The 12,547-nt window shown below is 37.5% G+C and overlaps 1 protein-coding gene across 2 annotated transcripts in view; it reads right to left on the bottom strand.

The window, feature by feature from the left end:
• DPP4 (dipeptidyl peptidase 4) overlaps window positions 1-12,547 on the bottom strand; it is a 105,543-nt gene that overhangs the window by 61,056 nt on the left and 31,940 nt on the right. For both annotated transcript variants that reach the window (XM_045299455.1, XM_045299459.1), the window contains exons 6-8: window positions 1,952-2,004; window positions 1,761-1,833; window positions 491-611 (exon numbers count right to left, since the gene is read on the bottom strand). In XM_045299455.1, coding sequence (XP_045155390.1) covers window positions 491-611; window positions 1,761-1,833; window positions 1,952-2,004 — 247 coding nt within the window. The remainder of the gene's footprint in view (window positions 1-490; window positions 612-1,760; window positions 1,834-1,951; window positions 2,005-12,547) is intronic.

Raw genomic sequence — 12,547 nt, 5'->3', positions numbered from 1 at the left:
CCAGTTGCCTAGACGGGTTTTGGGTCCCCACTCCGTACTCCCCCTCATTCACACTGATATGATTTTTTTTGTTCTTTGATGCCTGATACCTGATCCTATTGACACCTAGTGATCACACAAGCTGGTGTGCTTCTTTCATGTGGGCTTCGTTGCTTCTCAGTTAGACAGCCACTTGTTTATCTTCAAGCCTTTAAGACCCCACCTATCTTTTGATAGGTGGACACCATCAGCTTTCTTCACATTTGCTTATGCACCCGCTTTGTCTTCAGCGATTATGTCGAGAAGGTGAGCATCATGGAATGCCAGTTAATTTAATAGAGCAAAGTGTTCTTGCATTGAAGGAGCAATTGAGTAGAGGCCCAATGTTGAGACTGATTTTTAATGAAACTTACTTTCATGCCATTGAAGGTCTCCATTTTAAAATAAAGATTCAACTGTCCTAAAAAGCTCATAGATTTTTCTGATTGGAAAAATGTTTTAAAATTTCTACCTTCATAAACCCAGTCAGTTATTCCATTAAATATTGCATTTTCTTTTCCAGACCATGTGATCCTCTCACTTGGTACATGTGGTTCATTTTTAACATAAATATCATTGTTCCAAACATAGGCCTAGAAAGATGGGGGAAAAAAGACTGGTATCAATAATAGCCAGAACAAGAAACAAACGCTCTGTCATTGAGTCGATGCTGACTCAGCAACCCTTTAGGGCAGGGGAGGACTACCCTGTGTGCTTCTGAGGCGACCTCTTTTCAGTAGTAGAATGTCTCAGCTTTCTGCACTGGAGCGGCTAATGCATTTTTGAACTGCTGACCTTGCAGTTAGCAGTCCCACATATACACACTATGCCACCAGGGCTCAGAGCATCAGTAATAACAGACAATATTTTTTCTGGAAATTTAAAAATAATAATAATTTATCCTAGAAATGGTATGCCAATATAATGATCACTGTAAGCTATATATTCAATTTGAACACAGTGAAGGTTATTCACTCTCTTCCTTGAATTGTTAAATTATAATTTTCCACAGAGAATCCGAAAGACAGTATATATATTAAAAAAAGAAAAGACGAAATGGCCACTATGTGGATACTGAAGTGTATGAGAAGACCTGCAAGATGGACACTTTCTCTAGGATGATGCGCTGAATTGTTGTCGAGACCACTCTTACCCATGCCAACCCACGTGTGAAGAGAACTGAGCCACAAGATGGTCCAGGTTGTGTCCTTTCTGAAGCAGACATTTCTGAGTGGGTTTGACCTACTAGTGTTTTAGCTACTACTTGAGAATTCAAGTGTTAGTGCCATTGCATAGTAAGAATCTATTTCTGGGTGAGGGTGAGTGGAAGGATTACCATTACATGCTGGGAAGGAACAGTTCAAGTGCAAACACTCCCAACTTCCTGATAGATTTTTTTGGGCTCGTGATAGTCTCTTATCAGTAAAGTGCGGGAAGATATATAGAGAGTGGCAGAGATGATCACAAAACTAGTGGGAGGCAGGCATGATTCTTCTAAGTATCTAAGTACAATAGATCATTAGAATTTAAGAGTTTAATACTTCCTAAAATATAGACCAGGCACTTTGGGGAGATATACTTGCTGTCTTGGGTGAGTAATCTAATACTTTAAGCAACAACACTATGTTACAGTGAAGTATTGACTTCCTAAAATGACAGGTTGGTTGGTATCAGTGTTAGTAATTTCCACTTATCAAAGTGTTGAGCCAATATTTTTCTCAAAATAGGAAACCCTCACTCACCAATTTATGACCCACTGGTGACCAAGTGATCCACTGTGTGTTGTTGGGAATTTTCTCATTTGTAATCAGCACCCTGAAAAAGTATAAAAGGAAAGACACATTACCAAAAGAATAAATCATTATGGGACTTCCTTCCTTCCTTTCTTTTTTTTTTTATTACAGACTAATAAATTACATGGGAAGGCACTGACCTTTTAGTTAAATCATAAATGTCATATGAAGCTGTGTAGGAATGCCTCCATTGCTACAAAAGAAAACAGACATTTCAGGCTCCTGTGGTTACTGAGAGTGTTCGTAAGCAGCTTACCACTTGCTAGAAGAACTCAAAATGAGAGGTAAGATGACACTTCATTGCATAATTTTCAAATCTAATCACATCTCACATTGCCTTATCCTGAATCCTAAAAAGGTGGTGCTAGAGGTATCTTAGAGATGATATAGTACCGCCCTTTCTAATCTTAGTCTACAACCTAGTTCTGGCATCACCTCCTCCAAGATGCCTTTACAGAACCTCCAGTGAGTTGAAATGTCATTTTATCCAGATATTTTTCCAAGCATACACTGTGGCTTGTTAAATTCACCTGTGTAGGAAACGTGACTTTTCACTTTTACCCACGTTATTGGCAAAGTATTCCTATATCACCATTAACAACCTGTAATTCTATCAGTGGTGGTGATGTAGAAAATGGCTCTTTTAGTACATTGCTGATGAAAATGTAAATTGCTATAAAGTTTTAAAATTAAAATTCACATGCCATTAATATTCTAAATAATCATGGCAAGGCAAGAGAACAAAACTAAATCCAAAAGAAAGTAAAAGAAAATAATAGTGAGCAACAAAAAATAAACCAGGAAACAAAAATTCACAATTGGGTCTTTGAAAACGCTAGTAAAATGGGTGCTGTAATGATTGAGTGGGAAAGAAGCATAAGTAACTGATGTGGTAATGTTATACATTAATTTTTTTCAGAGAATATTATAAATTTTTGTCAATACATTTTTTAAAAGGTCAAATTTCCGGAAAAACCATGACTGAAAACCAGAACCTAGTAAATGGAGGGACCTGCCATGCCATTGATTGGAAACAAAGATGTAAAGGTGCCCCACCCCCCCTAATAGAGTCAATGCAATTTTAATCAAATACAAATTTTCAATTTATACAGAAGTGGAATGATCAGATAACAAGGTAATCTTCAAGAAACAGAAACCAGAAGATTCATACAATCATTTTCTGAACAACTATGAGGAAACTTAAAAAAGTTTGTGCAAGAATTCCATTATCTTTTAATTCCATCTATTTTGTGTGTGAACTTTTTGAAGCCCCCTTAGCCAAATGGACTAAGAAATGGGAGGAAGGGAAGATGCCCAAAACTCACACATTTATTTTTCTCGTCAATTAAATTTATGACAAATTACCACTTCCACAAAATAGAAAAAAATTAGTATCTTCATGAAATGGTGCTTAGTCAATTAAATATCCATATCTACTACCTCACACCATGCATTAAAAAATAACTCTCGACAAAAATAATCAAAAAGTTAAGTGTGAAAGGCAAAACAATAACACTTTGGGAAAATAATGCATGAGAAAGACCTCTATGACCTTGGGGCGGTAATTATCTCTAAAGCTAAGACACAAAGAATGAAAATATTAATTAGATTTCATGAAGTTTATGGACTGCTATTTATTAAATAGGTTAGTAAGAGGGCGAAAAAACAACACAGAAGACGAGAGAAGACATTATGAATACATATAACTAATGAAGACATATCCAAAATATGTAAGAATTCTTATAAACCAATAAGAAAAAGAAAATCCAATTCAAAAATAGGTTAACATTTGATCGGGTATTTTTCTTCAGTTGGCATTTATTCAATGGTTACTATAACAATTTCACTAAAAAAATTTTTCCAAAAGACCAATCAGCATATAGCAAAATGCTCTTCTTGATTAGTCATCAGAGAATGGCAAAATAAAACCAAAATGAGATACCATTACTTAGTCAATAGGATGGCAAAAGTGAAAGCCAACTAATTAGCAATACTAAGCATGGGCAAGTGGAGCAAATGAATGATCTTATACTATAGGTGAAAGCAACTTTACTTGTTGAAAGTGAAATTTTCATCAGATGAAGGATTGCAGTCATCAATGTGTGAAGGAAACCAAAATGCTCACAACTGGACCAATACCTAACGGCAGGATAAATGGAGAAAAGATCGAAATTGTCAAAGATTTTGTCTTGCTTGGAGTCACAATCCATGCTCATGGAAGCAGCAGTCAACAGATCAAATGATGCATTGCCTTGGGTAATCTGCTGCACAAGACCTCTTTAAAATGTTAAAAAGTAAGGATGTTGCTAATGGCCCCATATGCGCATGAAAGTTGGCTATTGAATAAGGAAGACTCTTGAAGAATCAATGTGTTTGATTGATGGTGCTGGCAAAGAATATTGAAAGTACGGGGACTGCCAGAAGAATGGAAAGATCTGTCTGTCATACAACCAGAATGCTCCTCAAGGGCAAGGATGGCGAGACTAGTCTTACGTACTTTGGACAGGTTTTCAGGAGAGACCAGTTCTTAGAGAAGGACATCTTGCTTCTTAAAGTAGAGAGACAACGAAAAAGAGAAAGACCCTCAAGAACTGAAATCTACACAATGGTTGCAACGATGGGCTCAAACATAAGAACCATTGTGAGGATGGCGCAAGAATGGGTGCTGGACCGCGCCAAACAACTACATTGCTGACAGTGTGACTTGGTATGAGGACTATCAAAAACTGATTTAGTTAATGTTAAGCATAGATGTATAGTTAAACATATAAAAGCACTGTTGTTATTGTGGCTGGGTGCCTTTGAATCACCCACAGGGTTTTCTTGACTATAATTTTTCTGGAGGAGCCCTGGTGGCAGAGTGGTTAGGTTGCTTGAGTGCTAACGAGAACATCAGTGGTTCAAACCCACCAGCCACTTAAGTAGAGAGAGATATGATGATCTGCTTCCATAGAGATTACAGTCTTGGACATCCAATGGGGGCAGTTCTACTCTGTCTCACAGGGTCTTCAGGGGTTGTAATAGCCTTAATAAAGAAACGTTTACAGAACTAGATTATCATGTCTTTCTCCTGAAGAGCCAAACTAGATTCAAACTGTGAACCTTTCCATTACTGCCAGATGCTCATTGCACTGCCAGGGTTCCAACACAACCACGGGGTCCACATTTCTACTACGACTTAGCCAGGAAAACAAACAGAAATGAAAAAATGTGTTTGTACATGTCCTACAAGATTGACTTAAGAATGCAGCATTTTTATAACCTTAAACTGGGAAAGTAGTCTATCAACAATGGTATGGCTATGCATTTTGGTATAATCATATAATGAATAACTGTACAATTTTGAAAAAAGAATGAACCTCGGCTACAAACTACAATATGGTTATGTCACAAACATCATGGAATGTTTTATTGTTATTAAAATATTGGACAAATTAATAAAATGCTACTAGGTATTGTTGAGTAAGAAAAAGCAATTCAAGAAAAAGTTTGGAAAGTGGTTCATATTTTATAGAACAATCAATTCCTAACAAGTATCCCTATATATGCTGTCATTCACACATACAGAAAAAGGTAAGCAGGGGAAGAACCATTGGCCAAGAAGGGTGAGTGCAAAAGAAAGGGAAAGTAACGGAGTGAGGGGGGCAGCCTAGGGTCCCACCTTTCCTACCTTTCTCAAGTCTTGAAAGCAGTTGTCAAATTTATGAAAGATAAAACATCTTGCAGTTACCCATCCATAACTACACTGAATGTAAATGGATTAAACCAATCAATCAAGAAACACTGAGTAGCAGACACTGAGTGGAGGACACCAAAGTTAGAATTTATGTTTTCTGTATAATAAGTGGACTGCTGCAGAATGTAAGTGTGGAAGTGATGGAGTCTAACCTAGGTTTTGACAAAGCCAATTTTGGAGGTAGTTTGAACCATGGCTGTCAGGCAGGAGGGGGGAGAAGGAATACAACAAAAGCAATTAAGAAAACAAACACCAGTGGCAAAATAAATACCAGTGGTTTCTATCCAGTGAATGTCTATGAGATGGACTACCGCAATTAGTACACATAAAATTGCACTTGCATAACCTGGTTAAATAGTAAATTGGCATGGCATCTACCTTTGTACCATGTAACTAGCAAAATTGTCAATAGGAGCAATAGTTATTCAAAGGTTTCTAACAGTTTCTAATTAGAACCAAGTACAATATTAAATTAAAAATACAGAGGCTAGCCTCACTCTTCTCCCCCAAATTCAATTTATTTATCTGATGATTGAACCTGGACCTGGAGCTTTTTTAAGCTTCTCAAGTGATTTTAGTCTTTAGACAACAAAAAGAATTAATGAATTAAACTGTTAGTGGGTACAGATGTGAAAGTTGACACTGAATCCTTTATAGTTGATTGGTTTGGTGAACATATTCAGAGCCTTCATATGCAGGAAATGAAACTCAGCAAAGTAAATCTATGGTAAATAGTATGATTAAGAGCATTATCCAGTGAGGAATGATTTGCTTGATTGTACTGCAGTAGTTTTGTGTGCAAGATATGACAGTTCAATATCATCTATTCTAGGCAACAAAAGGTGGGGGTGAGTATCCCCAGTTTTGTGTTTTGTTTTCAGGATAGAACATCTCTATAAGGATTTTAAATCTCTCCTACATTTCCCAAATCTTGAAAGCAGCTGTCTAATATATGAAGAACAAAAATCTGTAGTCAATAAAGTCACACCTATCCATAATTACACAGAATGTAAATGGATTAAATGAACTAATCAAGAAATATTGCGTAGCAGAATGGATAAGAAAACACATGCTGTCTACAAGAGACAGATACAAACACCAAAATGGACTAGAAATCAAAAGGTGGGAAAATACATCAAGCATTTATTATTATTATTATTCTCCTTTCCCCCTAATTGTCAGAGATGTTAGAGTAAGGTGTTGATTTAGGTCTTGTTTTGTTTGTTTGTTTTTTAATGTCTGAATTTATCCCTATTATTGGGGATACTCACCCCCCACTTTTGTCGCCTAGAATAAATGATATTGAACTGTCATATCTTGCACACAAAACTGCTGCAGTACAATCAAGCAAATCATTTCTCACTGGATAATGCTCTTAATCATACTATTTACCATAGATTTACTTTGCTGAGTTTCATTTCCTGCATATGAAGGCTCTGAATATGTTCACCAAACCAATATCATCAAAAATTAATGATAAAAAAAGAACAGAAGTGGCAAACATTGATTTCTTATAAAATAGACTTTCAGACAAAAATCAGCAAATGAGTCATGAAAGGACATTATATAATGGTTAAAGGGTCAATTGAACAATAAGACATTGGCATAGTATTTGTGCACTCAATGAAAAGCCTCAAAATGCAGAAATCAAACTCTAACAGAATTGAAAATGGAAATAGGGAACTCCACGATAAAAGTATTAAAAAACAAAAACAAAACCCTCCAAATACACTACCATTGGGTAGATTCCGACTCCTGGTGATCTTAGGGGATAAGGTAGAACTGCCCCTTTGGGTTTCAGAGACTGTGGAATTTGAGAGACTCATCATTCTCTCGTGGAGAGACTATAACTCTATGACATTTGAAAGCCTCATCTTTCTCTCATGGAGCAGCTGGTGGTTTCAAGCTGCTAGCCTTGTGGGTAACAGCCCGACGCCTAACCATTACACCACCATGGCGCCTTAGTAGTATAAGGATTCTTTAAGGTAACACTTTCAATGATGAAAAGAACAAGAAATCCAACAAAGGTACAGGAGAACTAAACACCAGAATTAACCAACTTGAACTCATAGATGAAAGGAAGCTTTCAAAAGTTTGTGAAAAAAATCCATTATCTTTTAATTCCACGTTCCCCAAAACTTTCAGAGCAGACTATTTCAGAACAGAATAGTCAATAACAGGACACTATACATTCTTTTCCAGTGCACACAGAACATTTTCCGGAATGGGCCACAAAGCAATCCTCAATAATTAAAAACAAACCAAAACATCAAAATCCTACAACCCATCCTCTCAGATCACAACAATACCAAATGATAAATCACCAGTAGGATGACCAAGGAGAAAAATCAAATAGGTGGAGACTGATAACATCCACCGTATCAAGTACTGGGTAATGGAAGAATTAAAAAGTGAAAATTTAAAAATACCTTGAATCAAATGAGAATAATAACAAAATACCCAATAATAGGGATAAATTCAGACATTAAAAAACAAACAAACAAAACAAGACCTAAATCAACACCTTACCCTAACATCTCTGACAGTTAGGGGGAAAGGAGATTAATAATAATAAAAAGCCTATAGGAAACACTGAAGATTGGAGCAGAAATAAGCGAAACAGAAAAATACAGAAAGCAGCAAAAGACTAGAAGCAGGTTCTTTGAAAGTAGGCTCTTTGCATGGACAAATCTAACAAAAAAGAGAGAGTGAGAAGATGCAAAAATTCAAAAGGAAATAAAATAAGTGGTATCACAGCAGAACCAACAAAATTAAAAATGATAATAATAAAACACTATGAAAAACTTTATTCCAGCAAATTTTAAGACAAAAAATTTACAAATGTCTAGAAACACACTACTTACCTGAACTAACACAGACCGGGATAGAAAATCTGAGAAGATCCATAAGAAAAGAAGAGATTTATCAGAGAATGTAAAAACTCCCAAACAACAACAGCAACAAAAGTCTGAGCTAATTCTTCCAAAAAGGAGCTGTCACCAATTCTATTCAAACTATTCTGCAGTGTAGAAAAAGACTCAATACTCCCAGGTTCATTTTGTGAACCAAAAATAAACCCGACACCAAAACATCACTAAAAAAGAAAATAATCAACAAAATCCTAGTCAATGGAATCCAACAACATGTTGAAAGATCAGTACATCATGAGGAAACAGAGTTCATACCAGATATGCAAGGATGGTTCAACAAGCAATGCAATCCACCACACAAATCCCACAAAGGGAGGGGAGCATGATTCTACCAATTGCTGCAGAAAAGGCACCTGACAGAATGCAACACCCATTCTTAGAAAACAACAAAAAATCACTACCAGAAACCAAAAGAGACTTCAGAAATGGGAGAATCTACCATGGTTATGTATAGAAAGTACTAACATTGCGAAAATGTCAGTCCTATCTGAAGAGATATACAGACATAATGTAATCCTGATCAAAATTCCAATACTATTCTTTAAAGAGATAGGAAAACTATTCATTACCTTCCTAGGAAAGCACCCCAAAAGAGGGAAAATGAAGTAGGATACTTCACACTTCCTGAAGTCAATTCCTTCTACACAGTCACAGAGGTGAAAACATTCGGATACTGGCACAACAGACATAAAACAATGGAGTAGCTTTGAGAACCCAGAAGCAAATCCATCTATCTAAGAGCAGCTGATATTTGGCAAAAGGTGGAAACACATTGAAGAAAAGATACTTTCTTTAACAAATTATACTGATAAACTGGATATCTAGTAGATGAGCAATGAAACAGGACTTATATTTCATATCATAAACAAAAATATTTGGCAGCATATTTGACAAAGGGCTAATTTTTAAAAATTACTGAAAACTTCAAGACTCTGATAACAAAAACACAAACAATCCAATGATAAAAGGAAGCAGGGAATGTAAACAGAAACTTCATCAAATAAGATATTCAAGTGACCAACAAACACAGGAAGAAATGCTTGTGTTTATTAGCCACTAGAGAAATTCAAATCAAAGCAGCAATGAGATATTATCTCAATCCAGCATTAAAGGCAACTTTTAAAGGACCAGAAAACAATAAATAATGCAAGGGTGAGGAGAGACCAGACCTTCATGTATATACGGTTGGTGGGCCTACAAATGGTGCAACCGCTGTGGAAAATACTATGGCCTTCCTTAAAAAGTTGGAAATAGAAATAACATATCATGTGGCAATTCTATTGTTGAGAATATATGTAACTCAACTCTCACTGCCATCGAGTCAAGCCCAACTCATGGGAACCCTACAGGCTATAACTGCCCCTGTAAGTTTCTGAGACTAACTCTTTAAAAAATTATTATTATAAAATTTAAATAAAAATTGTCATAAATAATTTTATTGGGGGCTCATATAACTCTTATCACAATCCATCCATCCATCCATTGTGTCAAGCACATCTGTACATTTGTTGCCATCATCATTCTCAAAACATTTTCTTTCTACTTAAGCTCATTTTCCGCTCCCTCCCACACCCTCCCTCCTTCCCTCACCCTTGATAATTTATTATTTTTTCATGACTTACACTGGAGACAAACTCTTTATGGGACTAGAAAGTCCAGTCTTTCACCTGTGGGGGGGCTGGTGGTTTTGAACTGCTAACCTTGTGGATAGCAGCACTAATTACCAGGGCTATATATATATATGTGTGTGTGTGTGTGTGTGTGTGTGTGTGAAATAAGAATTAGTATACAAATAAATATATGCTCATCCATGTTCATCACAGCACTATTAACAATAGCAAAAATATGGAAGCAATTTACATACCTATCAGTGAAAGAATGAATAAGCTATGGTATATACGAGGAGGTCCCCCACCCCCCAAGTGGAATTATGCTGGGTAGAGCAGAGCTTTTATAGTACGGATTTTTCCCTGCTAGGTAGCATTGAGCAACTCGCTCTGACTTAGTGCACCATATTGCTAGTGCACCATAAGCCACATGTTATTCTTCAACATTGCATTCCATTCCATTGGCTCTATGAGGGAGTACCTCCCCCAAAACGGAATTTTATTTTCAAAGCTATGTATTTAAGTGTTTTACAAAGCAACCTTGTCACCTTCAAAGTACTCTCTATTACACTTAACACAGTTGTCAAATCTGCGATTCCATTCTTGGAAACAGTTTTCAAACTCATCTGTTTGGATGGCTGACAGCACCCCCATGCTTTTGACTGCGCCTCTTCTAAATCACTTGATAAGCTTTTTATGGGCGAGGTGATGATGACGTCTTCCATTGGCTTGATTGCTGTTTGCTTTTGTGGTCGTAAGAATAGCACCATGTCGCTTTGTTTTGTAGTCAATAATGACCTTGGGGAAAAGGTCTGCGTTACTTCGAGCTGTTCTTCCAAAGCACCATGCGTTTCCACTTGACGCTCTTTTCCTGCTCAGTCAGTACCCGAGGAACAAATTTCACAGCAATCCTCCCATTCCCAAATCGTCTGTTAAAATTCACTGAACTAAGCTCCAAGACAGATCAGATAACTAACTTCCCCACCTCTTCAATGGTCTGTCATTAGTCTTTGAGCACAAGTGCACGAATTTTGTCCACGTTTTTTGTCCATTCGGGAAGTTGATGGATATCCAGAATGAAATTTGTCATCAATTGACATTTCACCTTTTTTGAACTGAGAAGACCACTTGTACACCTTCCCCCATTGCATTCTCTTTATAAGCTGTGTCCAACATCACAACAGTTTTTGCCCCATTTTTTCCGAACAGGAAACAAAATTTCATAGCTGCACGCTGTTCTATTAAATCAGCCATCACAAAAAATGAGGTTTGAGTAAAACTGCTTTTATGAAAAAATTCACTGTGACCAGAGGGAACCCTCTCAGGTGACACCGGGTGCACTAACTCAGAGGGAGTTGCTCCTGCTAGCTGAGCAGGGAACATTTGTACTAGGAAAGTTCCACGCCACCCAGCGTACTTCTGGGTTTTGGAGGGGGCACCCCCTGTCGTACACGCAGGCTGATCAAGTGTGAGAGGAGTAGTGGAATTGTACCCATGACTAGATATAGGTTTGAAAGGATATTTCTATACATTTAACTATAGCTGCAAATATAGTGGAACATACCGGGGACAAAGTTATGAAAACTTCTTAGATATAGCTCAACACCTTGAGGAAATGAGTCATGGGGCCTGAGGGTCCAGAGCCAGGATCTCAAGTGACACCGGATCAGCTGGCAGAACACAGTCCACAGTCTACTCTGGTTAGTACAAGCAGCCCATATTTAACTACTAATTATAAGTCCCGTGGTTCATGCCCATCAACCACTCTGTGGGAGAAAGATGACGCTGTCTGCTCCCCTATAGAGATAAAGTCTTGGAAACCCAAAGGGGTTGTTTTTCTTTGTCCTATGGTGTTACTGTGAATTGGAATCAGTCCGGGGGCCTTGAGCTTTGTCATTGGTGAGCAGTGACAGGCATCTGAGAGGCTTAAGGTGCACCTGTTAGCCTCTCCCTGCCCAGAGGTAAGGGCAGTGAAGGAAACCGAAGACTCAGGGAGACAATTAGCATGATAGACAAATGGGTCATGCCAACAACCCTGGGACCAGAAGAACTGGATGGTTCAGTTACCCTATCCAACTGCCCTGAAAGGAATCATCGAATCATCGTAGAAGATTCTAGAGACAGTGAAAGAAAAATGTGGAATAGAACTCAAAATCATTAAAAAATGCTAGGCTTATTGGTATGATAGAGACTGGTGGAAATCCCTTGTTTTGGACCTTAGTCACCTGTCAGGTCTGGAAATGAATTCACCCCCATGATTCAGTTTTCAGCCAAACAATAGACAGGTCTATAAGGGGACTGACTACTAACATTAGGGAAGTATGTACTTCCTACATACATCAAGCCCTTGAGATCAAAGGGGCAGCATTTAATCAAGGACAAAGTTCAAAAAAATTAGGAAAGAAGGAGAAATGGGAACAGTATACATAGGGAAGAAATGGGTTAAGTGATGGTACACTGTAG

This window comes from Echinops telfairi, unplaced genomic scaffold, assembly GCF_000313985.2.
Source record: "Echinops telfairi isolate 266 unplaced genomic scaffold, ASM31398v2 ScPeMD7_4;HRSCAF=17, whole genome shotgun sequence".
NCBI classification, from domain to species: Eukaryota; Metazoa; Chordata; class Mammalia; order Afrosoricida; family Tenrecidae; genus Echinops; species Echinops telfairi.
This window is presented reverse-complemented; position numbering and strand designations above follow the sequence as displayed.